Source organism: Tyto alba, unplaced genomic scaffold (assembly GCF_018691265.1).
Source record: "Tyto alba isolate M040663 unplaced genomic scaffold, T.alba_DEE_v4.0 Super-Scaffold_46, whole genome shotgun sequence".
NCBI lineage: Eukaryota > Metazoa > Chordata > Aves > Strigiformes > Tytonidae > Tyto > Tyto alba.
Genome location: NW_024881322.1, coordinates 8,806,317 through 8,828,657, shown reverse-complemented (window position 1 = coordinate 8,828,657; position 22,341 = coordinate 8,806,317). Strand labels below are relative to the sequence as shown.

At 41.6% G+C, this 22,341-nt stretch overlaps 1 protein-coding gene across 5 annotated transcripts in view; it reads right to left on the bottom strand.

The window, feature by feature from the left end:
- Positions 1 to 22,341, bottom strand: part of BMPER (BMP binding endothelial regulator) — a 153,116-nt gene that overhangs the window by 5,690 nt on the left and 125,085 nt on the right. For all 5 annotated transcript variants that reach the window (XM_032988841.2, XM_032988842.2, XM_042806437.1 and 2 more), the window contains one exon: positions 2,431 to 2,561. In XM_032988841.2, the coding sequence (XP_032844732.1) occupies positions 2,431 to 2,561 (131 nt within the window). The remainder of the gene's footprint in view (positions 1 to 2,430; positions 2,562 to 22,341) is intronic.

Below are 22,341 nucleotides of genomic sequence, written 5' to 3'. Positions count from 1 at the left end.
CTTCTTTCTCTCAGTGCCCTCAGAAATTCAATGTTAAATTACTATGGCCCAAGGCCTTTCACCACTTCAGTTTACTTAATTACACTTTATAAACTGCTTGCTTAGCCATTCTTGAGCTAAAAAAAAAAAAAAAATCTTTATTTTATTTCTTTCTCCTTTTCAAACCTTCTTTCCATTTTTATGCTTTCTTTTCCCTCTCGCATGTACCACTCTCTTATTTCTTCTCTCTCTCATGCTGGCTCTCCTGGTATTTTTTCTTCTCCTTCATACATATTTCTTCCCGTACCCATCCTAACAGGTCTCATTCCCCACTATTTCCCATGGAAACCCACATTCCTTTCCAAACCCTCTCAGTTCCCATGCAGATCTCACCAAACCTTTCCTACCCTAACCATTCTCCTTATTCAATAGCTTCTTCCCTTAGCTGACATTCAACCTTACCAAGCCATCCTCAAAGGATAGCAAACCTGGAGCAGCAGTATTTTGTGGAAGGCTTAGAAGAAGATACACTGCTGCACAGGGCGAGGAGGAAGAGTATGTAGGGAACAGGACATGTAATTCAGCCTCCTGAGCATTCTGTTTGGCTGGCTCTCCAGACAACACAAGCTTTCTAAACATTATAAAAATGAGCTAAGCGTACAGCAGTCAGGGTAGAGGAACTGGCAACCACACAAGATCTGGTTTTATAACACACAAAAGAGTAATTAAAACCTGACTTTACTAATAAGTATACTCCATTTTCATCAGAACACAGCTCTTCCAAGTATCCCACCAGCTATGAAATGTCAAACAGGAAATGAAAGTCACAGAACGCTAAAGTTTTATTACAGATATATTGTTTCATATCCAAGAACTTTTATCCATAATTAGGACACAATAATTGTAACTACAAGTTTTGGGGATAAAAATATTAAGTTAAAGATTAATCTTGCTGCTGGCCACTGGTAACATATGGAGTGCTGTGGACAGTGAAAGCCCTTTAATGCTTAGCGTACTATTCACCGTAGAAGATGGTGCCACTTGTTTGACACTGGATGCTTAAGTAAGCGTTTTGAGGGTACCTGACCATATACAGCTTAGCAATATTTTCTGCTTAACAAGATTCCCCCTTTCTTTCCAGAAGTCTTCACTGAAATTAAAAAAAACGGGTGTATTTAAGCACTTCTTTCATTAGCTTTAATAGAAGTTGTGTGTTTAAATTCCTTCATTATGTTCTCTCAAGGACTGTTTTTGCCTTAGAAACTTCTCTTGGCTTTGGTAAAATGCCAGAAAAAATTGAGAAAAGAAGCCTCAATTAGTTAAGTCGTGATATGCCAACACTTGCATAAACTCCTTAAGGCAGGCACTGGAGTTTTTATTCTTTTTTACAGCATCTGCCACAGTAAGGTCTTAGTCTGAAGTGCTTTCATCAAAAAAAAAAAAAAAAAAAAATGTTAGGATGCTTGTTTCAGGCTCTACATGGATCTGCTACCAGATCAATAGATTAAGACTACATACGTTTTTAGTGCTGTCTGAGACCACATCCTTAAATAGGCCTTCACTTAGTGACACCCTGTTTGGATTGTTCTGTTCCTTTGTAAGAAAAAAAATGAGCCTTTTGGGAACGGTCAATCAAATGTAATTTGCTCTGTCACTCACCCATCCCTGTTATTGTGCCTTCAACAGAAAAGGAAATTGAAGCTGAGAGAGTAGACCCTGAGCTACACACAATCACCAAAATGGACCACAGAGTAATAGCTCTTCGACCAGCATTGGGTATCCTCTCATTTTTTTTCCCAACTACTGTCAATTGCTTTACATAAATCTGAATACATTTCCAGGCAAACCGATACCATTATAGAATGTCCTAAATTAATGACCCCATCATCAGGGGAAATGTTCATCTGCAATACTGCATTTTACTTCAAGTGCCCATGACCACAGGCCACCACTTCTCATGGAAACAATTACTCACAATTACTTGCAATTAATGCAGTCCTAATCACATGGGCAATCTAGTCCAAGTACTGAAATTAATGCAGGTTTGCATTTTAATATTCCCATTAAATACATTCTCTCTTCATCCCTCGTTGAACCTAATGCAATCATATATGCATGTTGTCACTGGAAATATAACTGTGCTTTAACTGGAGGCCCAAGGAGTTTAAACATTATCTGTCATCAACTGTTTACACATCCTGAAAGAAAAAGACAAATACTTCTTCCTGGAAGTACATAGAAGTGAAAAGTTTTGCAGAGAAATAAACACTTCTAATATTTGATGGTTGAAAATCTTTCCTGGTAAGTTCTTTCTCCAAAACTCAGAATGCAACTTCCCTGCTGGTACAATCCCAGTCCTTTCTTGCTGGTTCATTTTTGATCTTTCTCCACCAGTTAAAAGGACAGTGGCCCATGCACAGGCTTACAAAGAAGCAGTCCCAAAACACTTACCTGCACAGTTCTGCTCCGGTACCCACTGGACTTTGAGCCCTTCCCTCTGACAGGCTCGGGCATACGCCAGGAACGACTCGCAGTAGCAGTTTTTATGGACTGGGCACTCGCACATGTCTGTCACACAGGACCTGCAGAACAAAGCCCCAAAACAAATAAGCAAGGAAAGCTTTGGCAGATACCTGTCCAAAGTCTGGAGTTGTTTATTTTCCTGTCACATGGAGTTCAATTCCACAGCACCTTGTGCTAAACAGCAAGAAAGTTAAACACATCTCTGCTGTCACATCCCAAGGGCTCATCTTTTTTGATGTGTTTCTCTGATGCGGAGAAGTGTCAAGAGCACCAGGGAGGGAACCATGCAGAAATAGGGAGGTGAGAAGACCACCTAAAAAATGTCAGGCAGAGAGGACCGAGACCACGGTGGGAGAACGCAAACTGCATTTTTGCAATGATTTTCCGTCAACAGAAGATAAAGACTTCTTTCTTATTCCCTGGAAAGTAATAATTTCATAATTTTACCAATAATAATGGCAGAAGTGTTAAGAGGATGACTTCTGCAGGTAATGAGCACATGCCCTTCTATTCAATGGATGAGAAATGATGTCTCCTCTTGAAGTTACCTCCAGCCTCGCCCTGCCTTGAAGGTCCCAAAATAGCTATATGCCTGTTTTCTCAGCAGCATCACTACTAAATGCCAGACTTTTAAGAGACTCCAAAGGAGCAGGGGTGATGCAGCATAACTGAGCAGTTCTCATGCTAGAAAATCCCCCAGGCACTTGTTAATACCTCCATCTCCTTCCATTGCGTTATATGGAATCACCACAAAACATGGCAGGGAGCAAAGCTGCTAACATGGCCCTAAATGAAACTGCTACTGCATATGTCACCACTATATTTTAAGTTAGCTCATCCAGCATGTGTGCCCATTTGGCACAGACCTAAAATATAACTGGCAAGAGCTGGTGGATTTGCAGTCAGCAGTTTCTGCATATGCAAAATGCTTAGACGCTTCTGCAAACGCAGCAATGCAAATTCAGAAATGCTGAGTATCTGCTGCTTCAAGTGGAATCACTAGAAGGCAGGGACAGGGTATGGGAAAGACATACTCTGCCCTCTGAAAATGTTGCCCTCAGTTCCTCTGCTTTACGCTGAGGGTGCCCTGTGTGTGCACCTTGGGTGTCAGTGGGCAAGAGCCCCTGGCTCCATGCACATTCAGGGACTTCTCCATTCCTGAGAGGACCAGACAACATTCGTGAGAGGCACAAACCCTCTGGAAAGACCAAGGGCTGAAGTGAAAAATGAGTTCTCCATGTTGATTGTTCTTGTTGTGGACCAAAAATTCAATTGTCTGTAGGAAAAGGATGGATATAGACTTAATTTTCCAGGAACTTTCCCCATAAATGAATAGGTAATAATTTGGAAAAGGTGCAAACACCTCAAAGTAATCAGGAGCTCTAGTGCCCATACAATGATTTAGAGTCATTGAGAGCCCATTATGCAAAACTAGAAGAGAAGATTAGTGGTCCTTTGAACACAGACAAGCTTGTTTCTGCATCTCCAACAGTGCTCCTTAAAGAGGAGTATTTCCCCTTGTCAAAGTCACTGGCTATTTCATGACCATTTATACAGTTAAACCTAACAGTTCTGCCTGTCATTTCCATAAGCATTTAATCATTTTACTCACAGTGGACCCCCAACTTGAAATTACATAAGAATTCACTGTAAGAAATAAGCAACATAAGTGCTAATGTAAAAAGGTTACCTGTCTTGCATTTACCGATACATACGTACAGTGGATAAACAAAATTGCTTTGGATCAAATATATAACATGCTTGTATTTACAGACCAGTTGTTTTCATTTGAAATAAGTTCAATATTTAAGGAAAATGTAATTTTATTTCACTTCAGTTCTGCGGTAGGTCCCTTTACATCTTTCCCAGTAACAGATGTTGCTGTATGGGTATCCCAGCTGATAGGCTGCAAGGAACAGATTAGCACAATGTCCTTGGCATTGTTTGATGTTGTCAGCTGATAAAAGACCTTGTATAAGCACAAAGGGTCACCTTTTTACATGACACACTAAATAACTTTACACCGTTTCCTCTGGCCACAACACGTTTGTGATCTTTTGCTACCATCCCTGCAGGAGGCACTGCTCCGTGTACCCCACACCATTTAGGAGGTGTATGTCTCCATTTTACAGTGAAGGAGATGCTTGTTTGCTACTGCAGCAAATTACCACAAAGAGAGTCTGTAATAATCTCCACAGATAAAGCCCATTATCAAGACACCATTTCATCTTTTTGTTTCTGTGCTAGCCTCCTTTATCAAGAATATTTTACTGCTCTCCTCTCAGTTACTATTAGTGCACACAGTGTTTAGGGATGCTTACCAGTGCCAGGCTGGCTACATGTTCACCAACCTCCTATCTTAGAAATTATAAAATCCTAAACCTCAGGTACTTCCTCTGCTTTTTAGAGCATAAATACTTTTTTTTTTTTTTTTTTTTACCATTACTTGAGGGGGATGCCACCTCCTGCACTGAGTAAATGCACCTTAAGCTACCTCAGGTGCTTGCATCAGGTCAGGAAATCTCCAGGCTCACTGTCAAGCACCCAGACTTTTTAACCATTAACATGTTGACGGTAAGGCTAGCATTCACCCTGACAAATCTGGGCATGGTCTGGGGGATTAGGGAGGCCGGGGCACCATTCCCAGTCTTCAGGAGGGCAGCCACACTCTCTGAGGGTGCAGAGACTTTAGCCCCTACATACACATGGGCGACATTATACCATTAACCCTTGGCATTGAAATGGCCTTGGACATGCCGACAGGCTCCAGAGTGAAACACCTCCACTTCGGCTGGGATCAGCACTACTTGCTGCAGTGTTCAGCACGGGTGTCCACTAAAGGTAGCATGCCACATGCCACACAAACAATTCTCTGATTCATTACACATCTAATTGCTTGTGTGATTTTTATTTTCCTGAACTGTTTAATCCTGGTGGCAGCTGCTGGGCTCAAGCCCTAGGCTTGGCTGAGGAGCAATCATCAGATTGAGGTGGTTTTATTAATGAATTACAATTGCCAATTATTTGTAAGGTTTAATTAATTCATTAATTAAGGTTAAATGAAAAATGAGAGTAAAAGAAACTATATCCACAGCTGCCAAGCATAGTCAATCAAAATAAACCCTTTTTTTTCCCTAATGAAATGACTTGCTGGCAAGTTTAATGCATTAACATTAATTGTAGTTAGATGGATTGGCAGTCGGAGGAGAGGGATCTTTTTATACCACTCCTGAAATCAGCAGGGAGCAGGTGCGTGGTTTGTTCGATAGCCACTGTGAGACTCAAAAGGCAGTTCTGGGAAAGGATGTGGAAGCAAAAGATGTCCATCCTCTGGGGGCTGGCTAGTGAGGGGGACATGCTGATGGCCCATGGGCAACTTTGACTTTTGGTCTGTATTTTTTTCAAAATGTGTTTACTTCTTGCATTTAATTACATTTCTCACAGTTACTGTTATTACAGTTGTATTAGAGGGCTACTAGGGGATGCCTCACTAGGTAAATTTAAAAACTGATTATTACGTGATATCCTAATCCTTTCCCCTTGCAAAAATCTTTGGTATGCCCACAGATTTTTTTTTTTTTCTTATCCTTTCCAGTAATTGATACATTTAAAGAATTATTCTCTGCTACCCCAGATCCTGCCTCCTCTTCGTTCCTCTTTTGAGGAAAAGCAATTTGGTGACACTAACTGCATGTTTGCAGGGGCTTATCTGTACTCTGCTCTGACTGGACTGTTCAAACAAATGAAAAATACACTTTTACTAAAACTTTGGAATTATGCCAGTAATGAAGCCATACCGAGAAGTTACCATACTACTCACTGACAGAGACTTTGGGTCTTCCAAAGTATTGTGACTCTTTACCAAGACCAAAACATTTACTTAAATGAAGTAAAAACATATCAGAAGCTTAAACATCAAAACATTACAGTCATAGAAATAATCTCACAGGAAGACTGCAGTGCAAGTTACTTATAAAATGAAGCCATTTTACCAGCTATGCAAATACACACAAGATACTTCAGGCAGCCTTAGCTCTGTCCTCAGTGAAATCATACAGAGATGCAATGATGTTCTGGTCCAAAAGAAAATTACATTTCTTTTAAGGACATATTTATATTTCTAAAAAATATCTGGCTGTGATGTTGCACTTTATCTGGAGTCCCTGCTCCAAATAAGCACCGGAGCACAGCCAACCTCTCAATCCTCAACTGGTACCAAGTGCCTCTCTGTGATTTCTTTTGATGTTCCCTGTGCTGCCTGCAGGGTGTGCATCAGAGATGGTGCTAACTGGGTGTGTATAATCACAAACTGTTGCAAGGGGAAATCCATGAAAGTGAAGGCATCAGGCAGCTGTGGGACACACCCCTGAAGGAGACAAACGCGCACACACACACTCTGCCACCGCATCTTCAAAGTGAGCTGGATGAGTACACTCCTTCAGCAACAGCCCTTTTTCACATTAAACCATGGAAAGTCTCCAGGTCCCACAAAGGCAAAGAACTGAATCCTGTGCTACATGCACTATTAAAAAGAAGAAGAAAAAAAATCACAGCAATGAAGCCTACAGCCATAGTCCATGCCACACAGGATTGAAATTGCAGATGTTCACTTGCTGAACATGAGCAGTTCCTTTTCCTTTGCAGTACACACAAATCTAAAACTAGAACCAGCCATTTTAGGAGGGACTATTTATTCTTGCATTTTTTTTTTTTCCCACAACAGGAATATGGTGCAGTGCATTTTTCAAGCCTTTCAGTACCTTCAAGAAGTGGTTCTATGCAGATGGAAAACACTAACATCTTCCTCTTTCCATCAGTAGCTCTCAACCAACTTCAGAAAAGCAATTAGTGCTTTTGTAAACAATTAGAGATAGTGCATCACTACATTCTTTTTATGTGTGTGAAGAGGTATCAGGCAGTGAAGGGGTTTGTCCTCTTTACCTGGGATAAGCTGTACACTTGCAAACTCCAAAGTCTGAAAGGTCGTCAGCCTAGGGAAGAGGATTAATTTCCAGCCCCACCATCCTGTGAGATAGGCTTCTTGAGATAACTTCTTACTGGGTGTGCCAAATCAGACTTTTAGTGCAAGCTTGACCTAATTTAGCACTGGTTATGAAAATAGCCATACTCTACATGACGGCCAGTTTGGATTCCCATAATCACAATTCAGCAGCAACACTCAGTATTCATTTTTTCCTTATCTAAAATTACACCTCCTTTCTATTCCTTTATAGGAAAAATAAAAGCCAGTGGCTTCTGTCAGTAGTTACACTGTTACAAGAAAGTTTGGGCTGTTTTTCCTACAAAGTTTTGATGAGTTGCCATTATTTATGTCCCCAGCTAGAGAAGTAATTTCCCAAGGTAAGAAGAGAAGATGAGCCCTATTCCGATGTATAATGGAAAGGTTCATGCTGTTGCTATCGCAAGCTCTCTCTTGTCTGTATGTTTAGGTTTAATCTTATTGAAGTACTGAAGCATGGTATAGAGAGATGGAGACTTTTTATGGCTCTGAGGCGTGACATCAGAGGCTTGAGATCATTCTCCTTTTCTCCAAAATTTACTAATATTAATGCAAAAGCAGCAAATAACTCACGAGGAAGGTAATTTTGGAGGTTGCTGAAAATACAGAAGCCCTTACATCTATTGAGTATTCGTTCAAAGCACTTGCCTGGGGAACAGACTGTTTCATCCAAAGGCAGTCATTTTCAAGGATCATTTCTTCCAAGACCAGGTAACTATATCTGCACTCCCTCTGTGCTTTTCCCACACATCATAACAATGGTAACACTGCATTAAATTGGGGATCTGATAAAGGCATCCATAACAAAGTTAAATCATCAGTGCCCTGACCCGTTTTTCCAGTAAGTGGGAAAGTGCCCAGAAAAAGTGGCAGGCAGCATATATGCGCTTTGTACTGAAGACTCCCCCATGGTACAAGAACTCCCACACTGCTGAAATGGCTCCAAAAAAAAAAAAACAAAAAAAAAAAAACGGCAACTAAAAATGTGGGAGCAGAAAAGGAACTCACAGCTCATCTTCGGTGAGCAGTGCAATCTACTGCAGGCATATGCTTTCCATGGGGAAATTTCATTCCTATAAAGACAGCATTGGCCATAATGCTTGAGAATATCACAGTTGTTTTTGGCAGATTGCAGAGGAGGAGTTTGCAGTAGTAGGCATTTGAATCACGCGTTCACATTTCATCCTGATCCCTGATTTTTGTGCAACTTTGAGTCAACCATGGATGGCATTGCCACATGGAGCCAAGCAGAAAGAAATTATAAAATATACAACTCCAGCAAAGGGCAAGAGCTGCATGTGATCTAAGATTTCTAGGGCACAGCAGCCACGTTATGCACACATGGAAGAGTCCTAATTTAACTCTGAGTGCCATTGTTACTGCTCCAGATATAGATTTGGCACTCAGAGATAATTAAACAGACTCACACAAGATATCCACATCCATTCCTGCCTTGCCAAGGCACCCTTCCAAAGCAGTTATTTAGAGGAGTTCAGTCAACTTGGGAAAAGGATGCTTTAAATGCAAGTGGTAACTGTTGTTGGTAATTTCCAACATAGCAAGGACAGACAGCAGTGCAATTTTTATTTCTTTGCGTATCCAGCTCCTTTAAAAAGAGTCAGGAACCATATTTTTCTCACAAAGAGTAAGTAAAAATGGTATTTTCCAGACACTGAATAAATGAAGGTCCATGTAGACCTCTGAAAAAGCATACTGTGCTGCACAATATCACCACAAGCCTATACTACGTACTGCTAAAAGTATTATCCAAAAGCCTTTGGATAAAGCCAAAAAGAGTGTTCTATATGTATTTTTAACCTTTATATAAGAGCATGCTGTGCCAGAATAGCGTTTTATTGCCTTAACCAACATTACCCACAAGAATATGGTAGAATGAACAATGAAACATTCTGGAACATTTTCTAAAACTGCATAAAATTAGAGTTCTCAGGACAGCATTGCCCTGACACCTATTTATAATCTCTCTGAATATGTAGTAGCAGTGGTAAAGACACTTAAAAGGAGAGAAAGAGGAAGAACCAAATAAAGAACAAAACAGCACAGCAACCTTCCCTATGTCTTTCTTCATGATAATTCTCCTACTAATGTGTCAAGGCTTTCTGTATCTTGTGCTTGGATCCTTACAGGCGTCTGTGGCTTTAAATGCTCTTTCTGGTCCTGAGAATGGAAAGGTTGGCTAAAATCCCTCCGTGGGGAAATAGCTGAACCATGACTGAGGAAGACAATGAAGTCCCATGCTGGGCTCCAAGAAGCATCTGGTATGACTCAGAATATTTCCTAGAGCTGAAGGTTATAGTACTGTTGAGCAGCTGACTTGCCACCTTTAGAGAGAGTGGATTTTTGCTCAAGAAACTCTAATGGAATATGGAAATGCCACCCACAGCCCTGGAAGAGCTGACCCCTTGCAATCCCACTCACTTTCAGAAAGCGAGTTTTCACCTCCTCTTCTGTTTCAGTTGTGCTGGGCCACACAGAGTTTAACCTTTAAAGTCCTGGCATTTGAAATAAGTATCTGTATGTGGTTTGATTTTGAGTTCATATGTAGCATATATCTTGAAGTGAAACAGTTACAAACTACTTCTCTTGCATATTACATACAACTTTGTATACAGAATTATTGGAATGGAGAGGACATACAGCATAAGTTTCTTAACCCATTTCAAACAAGTTCCCAATATCACACGGAAATGTACCCATTAAAAAATGCTCTCTTTTACTCACTTACTTGAGCAGTATACATACAATTTGTTCCACCCTCTTTGGTAAGATTACTGCAAAAAGGATTTGGCTGCCTGTATGTGGTATGATCTGTGGTTTGTATATCTGACTGGAAAATACAAGGAGCGTAATAACTCTGCTCTACAACAGTGTTTCCAAACTCATTATAAAGAGGTCATTTGCAATAAAAGGTTTGGACCAACAAAAAGATACAGAGGCAAATTTAGGAGGATCACCTGGAACCCGACACTGAAGGTTCAAAAGCTAGAACCTGGTTTCTGAAGACATTTATTTCTTCAGTTAACCAATACCCAGAGTCATCCACTTGCAAATATCCATCACATAATTAGTACAGATTACAGTAGCGGTATGTCTAATGCTGCCTGATATGGCTTATCATGCATTTATGCAAAGCCTTCTGGTGAAAAAAACTCTAGGACCTTTATGGGTTTATTGTTCAGAAAGTCACCTCCTAAGGGATTTTTTACCAAAACCCCCATCTTTCATAGGCCCAGTGGCCTGAGGTCCATGGCCTATGTGCTCATCACTGATTTCCTATGGCAGAGTGTTTTGGCCAAACTGACCTACTTTGTGTCTCCAGAACACCATCATTTCCTCTCAGAAGACACAACCTATAAAATTTCCTAAGTTTCATAATTTCCTGTTTGGAATTTCTTAAGTCAATAAGATTCCTTATTACAGATCCTGTTCTGACATAATTCAGCAGTATTCAAGCTACTTCAACTTACCACATCAGATGTATGTATCAAGTCTTTCTTATGAGAGGAAAAGAAATGGAGGATGTCTTAGTGGGCCTTCTCAATATCCATACTAGTATTCAACATTTCCATTCACTGCATGCACACACTTAGCTTAGCACTTACACTGCTAATGTGAATTTGCCTTACAACAGAGACACTCCATCGTAATGGAATTTTCAGTGTCCCCTGGCATAGCTACCATGGAAAATCCATCATTGTTTTGAGCTTTTGCATTATGTAATTGACATAAAATTTTATCTTTTTCTCCATGTCTAGACTTGATTTTTCAAGAAGAACCCAACCAGTCTCCAGTTCTTCAGGCACAAGTGGAGACTGAACTGTCATATCTTATCTAGGGAGAGGAAAACCCAGTCATCTCAATTCAATTTCAAAAAGACAGACATATTTTAATATCTAACTTTATACCATTTGAGTGGTACTTTCAATCAACAGTTAAACTTTGTTATGATGTTTCATACAGTGCAAATGAACATGGCATAGACCAAATGAATCTAATATGATTGCATCAACTTTCACTCTAGTAGACAGAGAGACCATTAGTGTATTCTCTATGACAGTCCTCATCTGAGAAAAACCAGAGATTTTTCACGAGCTTATAAACATCCTAGATAGAACCTGAAAAATTACTGAGAGGTTTTGAAGTCATGGCCCTACAGAAACATAAGCCATGTAGATATACAAACAGCATATTGCCATCGTCATGAGATAGACATATAAATTAATACAGGATTTAAATTTTCTAAAAGAAAAATTCAAAACCTATCATCTCCTTCTGTCTAACAACAAAATACACCATGGCCCTGCTATGCTATCTGTCATAAAAATATGTCATATCCAGTAACAAGCACAATGAGAACACTAAGCAGGAAATATTTCCGAAGTGTAAACATAAACTGAAGCTATCTTCAGCTTTTGATGACGATTCACTGTATACATTTCCAAGGAGGTCTTGTGATATAATAATAAACAGGCTGGCTAGTTTAGAAATTCACATTCTTAAACTCTGCAGAGTCCACTCCCTGGCTCAACCCATATAAAATTAACTTCAATCAGGCATATTTTTCCTCTAGGTGGCTGCAGAGCATTTAAAAAGTTGCTGGGTCCAGATGGAATATGAAAGAAAGGGAGCAAAGGAAAGAGCAGATATGAGACTGCTACTTAGAAAACAGCTTTCTTCCTCATCTTGCTCCCTTTACAAACCAAGAGCCAAAATCTCATTTCAGCAAAGTCCGGCTCACTGAGCATACCACCTTCCAGCCTGTCACATGCTCACAGTGCATTTAATCGCAGAGGTCTCCCTGTTTGCTCTTCATCAAAGATAACTGCTAAAAACAGGACTTGCAAGAAGTGTAATAAAAGCCAGCTTACCTGAATTGAAAAATTAAAAAACCCACTCTGATCCTGGTTTTTATGGCTTCCTGTGTGGTCCTGGCCCAGACACATACAAAGACACAGGCACATAAAGCATGACTTAGGCAGGATTCAAACACCCAGATGCAAAACTGTGGTCCTGGCTTGGTTGCCCTGACCCTGGCGAGGCTGACCCGTTCATGCTGGATACTTAGTTCCTGCCTTTGCATTTCCTCAGGCACCTCTGCTTTTGCTCTGCATGTTCTCAAGACCGTGTGGGCATTGGCGGGCATAAGCCTGACTGGCACCCCGACAGTGAGGTCCTCCTGCCCACCGAGGAGAGCTGTCTTAAAACAGCAGCAGTGCTGGCGTGGTCCCATTCAAGATTCAACAGACCAGGCCGGGAGGGTGAGCATAACAGTTTGACTGATACAGGACTCAGCCAGGAGGCAGAGACCTGGTTTCTGGTCTCTGGTCAGTTTGACTTAGCCTGCTACTTCACATGCAGAAAGCTCTGGCTAAGAGATGCTCTGTGTATTACCGCAGTTCTTTAATCTTCCTGAGTGCAAGAACTCAAATGCAAAACACTGTACAGAGCCTGAAAATACAGTGGATGAAATGCTGGCTCTAGTAAAATGGATGGGGATTTTCCTACTGACAACACAGGAGCCAAGACTCAGAACTGTCATCAACCTATTTTATGCAGGTCTGTACTTCCAGGCTTTGAAGAACCCAGACTCTTTCAGGACACAACTAAACATTAAATTCAAGCTTCCTGAATTAAAATGCTATGAATTAAAATTTCCTGTACTAGACATAGTGACTCCAGGACATATCAGCCTGGCCTGGGAGCCATAGGAATCCACATAGACGTTATAAAAGTCAGAATGACCTAATTCTGGGTGAGGTGGGATGAGATGATACAAGCGTACGGAGCCAAGGTTTGTTCTCCTTCATGACAAACTTACCTTTCAGTGTGTTGGTTTGGGCATGGTCATTTACTTGGCAAGATACAAAGACAGCTCTGATGTGAATCAGCAGTCTTTAAAGCTAAATTCTGGCCACGAACATGAGCAAACACTCCCTATCACAGAATGATCATAATCATGGGTTATTTTCCTGCTCATCTGTGGGTAATGCCCAGTGGCAAAGATGCTAAGATAAATTCTGGGCTTCGTCTTGTAAACAAAGTCCTAAACATCTGAATGTGAGACTTTGCTTCTTTTTGTTGGCTAGGCAAAGACTCTACGGAGTCCGATTTTAGCCACCTTGAGGGTGCTGTCTGATGGAGCCACAAAGCCATTCATTCTCTCTCCATCACTTTTCACTCCATAAAATCTTCCCTGGCCTCTCTACAAAAGCAGCGGAGAGATCTCAGAGCTGTACCAGTCTGTTATGAAGCTTGCTGTCAAACTTGGCAATGGTTGGAAGCTACTTTAAACCTTTCTCACCAGCGAAGTTTGCGGGTAGGAATTGTTAGGGTAAGTGTGCCTTTCAGTCTTCGGGAAGAGGGAGGCGGCACAGCCGTGGCAAAGCAGCCCATACAGCATGTCTCCTGAAGAAGCCCAGCTGACAGGAGAGAGAAATCCCAGTGGGCAACATGGAAGGAAAAGCTGTTGCTGGAGGTCACACAGGATTCATGCTTTCCATGGGTCCTCGGTAACCACAGTGTTTACAGTCCATACCTCTGGGAGGCTGCTGATTTCTTCCCTTTGAGGTGAGCGTGTGGCACCCACTCAGTAGTTTTTCTGCTCCCATGGATCTTTCTACAGGTGGGGAGCCCAAGGGCCCATATGAAAGCATAAGCAGATTAGCTCTGTCAAAATAAAGATCCTGTTTTCGTGCCGGTAAGGAAAAAAAAGGAGGGAGCAGGGAAATCATAAAATAGAGCATATGATATATAGAAGGAAAATTGTTTTTTATTAGAATCTTTTCAGAGTTTTCCATTAGACTTTGGTTGCTTGCAGTGCAAGTTTTGGAATGCAACTCCCTCATCCCCTTAGGATGGTCTGTGTTTTATTACGTTAGTAAGGAAGCCCAACTTACTCCTAGCAGAGCTACTGTATGAAACGTTTCAATCTCAAGCCAAAGTGGCAGGAGTAAAAGCCCCTCCTGATTGATTTTCAGCCACTATTCTGGGGCCAGTGATTTAATGCAATTTTTATATTTTGCAAAAGAAATTTTCATTACCAAGCAGTAGTAAATCACAAATGATCACATCATAATGAACAAGATGATATGCATCCAAATGTTACCCATATGATGACTAGATTTCAGCTGAGATGCCTAACCAGAATGAGCAAAGGAATATATCAGAAGAGGGGAGGAGGTATTAGTCATGAATCAGGGGAGATGAATTGAGTAATGAGAGAAGATCTACTTTACCTCCCTTTTTCCTCTCTTCCCTTCCTGCTCCCTCTCCCATTTCAGTGATGCAGGGAACATGAATATTAGAAATAGCTGCACTGAAAGAATAGAAATAACTGCAGTACCAGCAGTCCAGGAGAAAAAAAGATGGGGAACTGGACAAGTGGCAGTATCATAAGTCTGTCCCCGTGGAGCAGGCAATGGTGGGGAAGTAAGGTGGAGTAAATCCTGTTACACATTATCTGTAGTAATTCTTACACTTCAGAGACACTAGGGAGGAAGAATGAAAGCTATGCCTGCCAGGATGAACCCAGAGAAAGGATGAGACACTTCAGTAGGATCACAGGAGTGCAAAGAAACTTGTATATATCTGCATAAGCTGTACCAGTTCTGCATATTAAAAGTAGCCATGGTCTCCAGGGATGCCATTTGGAAGATTTCATGAGCACTGGCAAATTGTTGCATACCTAAAAATCGGGGGAAATGATCAAGTCTTCAAGGTGCAATTCACCTCACAATGTACACCCAGGGTCTAGTCTTCTCAAGGTGTCTCATCTTCAGATCTAACTTTTCTGGGTAAAGACTGAGCTTTCTGCCTTGGTTCATGATAAATTCTGCAGAAAGTGCTACAGAAAGTGATGTGATTTCTCCTCGCTCTCTGAAATCATTTGTCTGGATGCAGTCAGATTTAAGCCTCTGCTTTCTCACAGTCTCTCCCAGAGATATGTGGCCAGGACTCATTCCTCTGAGTTGCAAGACAGTGGCTCTTGAAGATGCTGTTGAGAGAGAGTTGTTCTTCAAAATACTTCAGAAAAAAAACTCTCCAGTATATTGTACCAAATCCTCTGTGTTTTCCATGTGATTCTTGTAAATAAGATCTATGTTAACCAAAACTGGTATCATTCTACTGTGATTTCCTCTTTCTCCATGTGTGTGTGTACAGATTTGTTCCTTTTCTGCTCCTAGGTCAGTAATGCAATAGGCCGTGCATTGCACTTCAGGTTAGACAAAAGTCTTCCTTACTCAGTTGCCCTTGTATTGCATTTGGTATCTTCCCATTTGCTGGAATTACAGCAAAACAAGAGCTACTTAAATTTTAACATTAATTCTCTCATCAAATAGGTTGATGAAATCATATAGCACCTCCATGAAGATTTGTACATGTTAAGTACACTCCACATGGATTCCAGCTGCAGTCAGACCTTATCTCTCTCCACTTGTAAGGAAAGAATAGCACCATACATGCAGAAATTAGAATTTCATCTTATCTTGAAATCTTCTCAGAGAGATTATATTTTTGTGAATGGCAAGCCCAGTCGTTCTTAAGAGATCCCTTTATGTAACAGTAGCAGCAGCCGTGGAAAGAAAGAATCAAGAGGCCATGAAGTTCTTGATTCCATCTGGGCAAAGAGTACAAAGGGAATCATCACGTCTGCATGAAGAGAGTGATGGTGATGGAGTATTAACAGAAAAGGCAGCGTCCCCAGAGTCAAACACTGTGGGAATGAGTAAAAGCCACAGAAGGAAATGGAGGCTAAAGAGAAAGGCCCACAGTAAATATCTGCAGATGCCGTTGTTTGCAATGGGGGCCGAACCAACAGGGACATAGTCACACGCTCATGTAGCACCTACTAGCCTTAAAAAAAAAAAAAAAAAAAAAAAAAGAGAGAGAAAAAAAGCCCAGCCTCACCAGTGGAAGAATATTCTTTTCAAGATCAAAAGTCAAGCAGCAATAAAATCCGTGTCAGAAAACATAGGCAGAGGAGGTTGTGCATGCTCACTCGTGAACATCTGCACTAAGAAGCCACTTAAGTAACCGTGCAACAGCATGGAAGAAACATCTGCAGTGTGTAGACCACCAGCTGTGCAGTAATAATACTTTGAATATCCAGAGTGCCTTTCATCTGAATACTGCAAAGCATTTTCCAAACAAATTAAGCTTCACAACACCACTGTGAGCTTCTTATTTAATGGTAGGATTATTTCATCCTGAATCAAAATGCCGTTGCTGCCAGAATGAAAAGTAACACCTGTTTATCATCTCACAGAAATGTTGTACAATTTTCATGATGGGAAGTGACAAAAAGTCTGTAGTTAAATTAACGTGCAGGAAGACTTGAGGTGGCAGAATTAAATGTTTAGAAATGAAACTCATGAAAACAGAGTATTACCCCCACCACCACCCTTTACTTTTTATGCAAACTGTCACATTAATTTTTATGCCCACATGCTGTTAGTCTTTGGTCTTTATTTCACATGGGGAAGAGAGAACTTCCTCTGGTATATACTCGTAGGGATGTCTACAGATGTGCTCAGAAGTACAGAAAAATACCTTTCTTGGTTGTGTACGCTCAATAAAATGTATTGCTGTGCACTGCAAATAGGTTTCCTTTGTACTCCTTCAGATCTGTTTTTATAAGGCATCCTGATGATTATACTATAGCACTGCCTTCCAAGGCAGCATGCCATCTACTAAGTCCTAAAACAAACTTCTTGCTGTGTGTGCTTTCAACCCCACAGGGTACTCCATGTAAGCAGCATTCTGACCTGACTCTACTGAGGTAGTGAGATCTGACTGTGCATTTCTCAAGAACAAGGAGAAAGACTGGACAACACAGCACTTGAAGACAGGAAATATTACATACACCCCATTATGATTTCCTTTCTCTGCTTCTTAATACACCCACTTTTCAATCCCATTGAAATGTTAGCGGAGGAAGCAGTTTGATGGGGAAGCTGTAGCAGCAAAGCAGGCTGGTTATCAAATGAAGATGCCAGAACAATGTATATGGGACAGACTGTCCTGAACTCTTCAAAGCTAAACAAACACACATCTTTAAAACTTAAACTTCTTGATGGCAGCAATGAAATTCTGCTCTGTGCTTGACACTAGCACCCTAGGACCTCAACCTGTGAGTAAGGCTTTTTGATGTTACGGTTAAATAAAGAGTGGCTAGGACTTGGAAATAACTAATTGTATTTGTAAGAAATTGTTAAGTGTGTTTGGATATTAAGCAAATAGCTCTAGCTTTGGCTGAGGACTATTTTTTAAGCATTTCTACATTCACCATCTCTGAGCTGGTCCCAGCTGGGCATGTGGTGGTTAACCTCAGGCCAGCCAACTTCTTCCTTCTCCCAAAAAGCTTGTTACAGGAGGACATGGCCTGGCTTGAGAAAAGAAGGCTCTTTCACAGTTAAGATTTTCCAGAAACACTTGGTGTTGGTATAACTCGGTCCCTGTTGAAGCCCAGGGTAAAATTCTGTTTGTCTGTAATGCCAGGTAGGGTTGGCCAGCACCAGCTGCTTTTGACGTCTCATCCTACACAACCAGCTCTGAAAAAATTCTCTCATAGTCACATACTGACTTTTCTCCAGAAAGAGCTGTTTCTTTTCTCCATGGATGCAACCAAACACATGTGCCAAGTTGCGCACTATCCCGCCAGGACTGACTACTTCATTTCAAATAAACCATAAAATGGCATGAATTACTTGGGGAGAATAAAATGTTCCCTTTCAGTATGTACGTTCATTAGTTTTTCTCTTGTATGCTGGTTTTGTCTGTTTGTTTCACATAGGATTTGCCTCAGCCATATTTCAAAATAGTGAATAGGAGGATTAAGTCTTAGAAAGAAAAGATCTCACTTTCAGTTCTATCGCACATAGAAGAAGCAGTTCATCTATTTTTTGATATATGATCTTGAGCTGCCCACACAGTCTGACCCATTTAGAAAAACAGTAGTAAAATGCGAGGGACTTTGGAAGGTTTCTGTCCATAGGAGTATCAACATTTGTTACCAACATCTATTTCCATTTTGGTTTTCTGAGATCATAACATTTGAATTGTATTTTGTGATTCAGTTTGGATAAACCTCAGAGCTTGGAGGGTAACAAAGCTGAGACCCAAGCCACACACCAGCTCCAACTCACCAGTTGAAATGATAGCACTGCATTGTTTCCACAAGACAAGGAGAAGAACCGAAATCTCCATTTCCAGATCCGACATCTGTTCCAATTTAGTAACAAACTAACCTCATTCTCCATCCCCCCATATGCATATCCGCACATACGCACAATGGAACACTCAATTTTAAGGACATTTGCTTCTGGATCTGGATCCATGTTGAGCCACTTCTAGTTTCCAGACACAATCATAAATCAGTCCAGTTTCGCTAGAAAGAGCAGAGATTCACAGAGAGCCTCAGGCAAGGATCTCTACCCAACTTTCCTAGCCCCAAATCTGGCTCTGCAGTAATACATTATATTTGTTTTCAGCAGTGGAATACTATTGCATATGATCATAATCTCACCAGTGACAATTTATGAGGTTGTTCCCCCTAACCTTCCTACATCTGGTCCTTCACAGACCTTGTATCCATCTTCAGAAATCACATGAAAATCATGTCTTTTCCCAACTCTGCTTTGAACCCCCACCATTTTAAAAGCACGGTAGCAAGAGAAACAAGAAGAGCTCTGAAGGACAGCAAGGCTGAGCCTCTGCTCTGGGGACACTGGAGCCCATGAGCCTGCCTGACCGTGTGGCTGGACTTAGCCCCTTGCTGCCCAGCTGTGGAGCAGCCTGGCCCAGCAGCACCAAGGAGCTGGGGTCGAAGGATCTTCCAGCTAGGCAGCCAGGCAGTCGGTTTGGGAGGCTTGGCAGGGAGCCATGGCGGTCTCATAGTTAACTAACCTCAGGCCTTAACTCGACTACTTTTGTGGTGATGCCAGACAAAGGAGTCCCCCTGCCCCCTCCTGGCCTTGGCTGCCCCTTCCCGCCTCAGAAAGTGCTCTTCTCCCTTCTCTTTACATTCAGATAGAATCCAAAAGTTGAGGAAATCAGAAATACATTGCTGATGCGCTCCAAAGATTGCAAACTGCAAGGCAGGGAGGGAGCTGGTCACCCATAGACACGTTGCTGCTCTGCACCATGAGGTGTAATAGCCAACCTAACACTTGGTGTTTTTTATGCCAATCAGAAGCTGCAATGATAGCAGGCAGCCTGGAATGCCTGAGATTGGCAGGTAAGCCTCAAAAGCATTTCATTTTCCCATGGTCTGTTTTCATACTTCATTTCACACACAAATACATGGGCAATTTGGAGTCTTGAAAGTGAATGCACAGCACAAGCCAATGCACTGTAAAAAATATTTACAACCCCAAAGCATAACTACATTCATGTGCTAATACAGTAAATGTTTTTAAAGTCAAAGTAGCTTGAAATGCCATTTTTCCCCATATGTTTCCTGCTAAGCTTGTGCAGCTTGTGTGCTTTTTAACTTGCAAAAAATCCTAAATTTTGTATTTACAAAACACTGGCAGGGTGAGAGCCCTGGCATTAAAATATCCTCTTTAACAAGAAATGAAATGAAGCAATGTGTTTCCACAGAGTATTGACAATGATCCTGCTGTATAGGTGGGGAAAGACTCCAGCATCTTTACATAGCTCCTGCTGAGGATACTGCTTTGCTGTTAATTATTTATGTAAATGTCTAATAACAGAGGGAAGTCACCATCTCATTTAATGCAACTTGTGTGCTGCTCAACTGAATGCAAACAGCTTTCAGCCCCAGGCATGATTCAAACCAGAGGCAGTTGTTAAATTATTTGCATTGATGGTCAGATCTCACATCTGTGGGGATGGAAGAGAGAAATGATGCCAAGTCTTAAGTTTGTTCTTTGCAAGTTCAAGGCAATGGGCAGATCCAATCAAGGAACCTCTACCTTCCCCTTAGGGACCCAGTTATGGGGAGGCATGGGAATGGTGACAATTTGGGAAGTGATTTGTCCCACACAGCACACAAGTCATGTTTTCAGCAGGGGGAGAATGGCAGAGCTGGCTTTGACCCCATCTGCCGTCCTCCCCAGTGCTCTGCCTCGCAAGGCGCTTCATCGCTGTCGAGCCTAGGCCTCAGACTGTCTCTGTGTGGCAGGCAGAGCTTCTCTCTCTTTTTTTATTTTCACTTCCAGTGCGTTCCTGAGGATGAACAAAATGTACAGATCACACCCTGTGACCACAGAGTGACATATAAATCATTTTTTCTGGGGTACACACGCTTCCTAGGGCTCCCCCTGATGCTGCCTGGAGCACTGCAGACATGTGCTATCCGGCCTTTCCAAATCCCAGCCCTCTGCAAGGGCAAGCGTAGGGCACAGTCTGCTGCATCTGACTTCCAAAAGCAGTGGGGAATATGCGCAGAGGTGGAAGATGCCCCTGCCTCGTCGCTACTATCATATTACTTGTCTAGTATTTACCAGATTTTCTAGACATACTCTCTCCTGGCCCAGGGTCTTGGCTGTGTCATTTTAGATTAATCAGGCCTGAGCTATCCAGGTCGAAAACAAGGTCATGAGGGGTGACATTCAAAATGGAGAGTTTGCCTTGACAACAGAAGAAACAAGTACTGTCCCATACTATAATCTGAAATAAAACAGCAGCAGTTTCCCAGCAACTTTGTGAAAAATCTGTTAAACTGACTAGACTCCATCAGTCATGATGACAATCCCAGCATGTATTTTCTTTTTCCTGTTTTCTGTGCAATAAAGTGACCCAGAGATGTTTTTCCATTCATGAAACAAATAGGGAAATGTCAGGTTAAAGGATGAAAAGAAGAACTTGGCTAGAAGCAACACTTCTTTACTGTTATAATTATTTATAATTATTGTTAATGTTATTGTATTACCAAATTAAATAGCTCTATTGTTTTACACAGCAGAAGTCACAGGCCCTATGATTCATTGCACGAAGCTGCATAGCACTCTAGGGTAGGCTTAAAGCATACTTCTCTATTAATCCTGAATAGACATGCCAACCCGCACGTACAGCTTCCTGGGGTGGCCTCAAGCAAATCATTTCACCTGCAGTGAGACAGATGAAAACTGTGCCATTAAGGTCTGACCCTGAGCTGATGTAAAGTGGAGGAGAGCTGTAGGAATTGCCATGCCACAGGCTTGTACTGAGAGCACCCCCCGGAGCCAACAACAACCGGCAATACGTGGTCCCAGCTCTCTACGTGTACTGCGCCGCAAAGGGACGGTCTCTGTAAAGACATCCATGTACACAGCAACAGTCAAATTTCTCCATTTAGATATCCCATTTACATTGTCAATCACACTCGTGGTCTTCTTTCCAGGGAACTTCCAACTGCTTCATATTCTGGTTGGAGTGCAAATTCCTACAACATGAAGCAAACACCTCCAGCCCCTGGAGCAGCCCTTTTCCCAGAAACCTACATAGGAAAACCCATGGCACTCTAAAAGACCACATGGCAGAACTGAACCTTTTCATTCTAAATCCACTTTTATTGCTGTTTCCAACCATCATGGGAATCACACAACATGCAAGTCAGAAAATGCAGACACCAGAGATCAGCTAAGAGGCAAATACATTTCATTTGTGAGAAACAAGCACCCAGCTGCTGCCCTCAGCACTGGACTCTCTCCCCAGCTCATAGGGACCCTGAAATCTGGTGCTAACCTCACCGCTCCAGTCATCAAACTGAAAAAGGTGCCAAATCTAACCTCTATAGCCTGCCTCTGCAACTTGTCTTCCATAAAACACACTCCCCAGCAACGCTGCCATAAGCT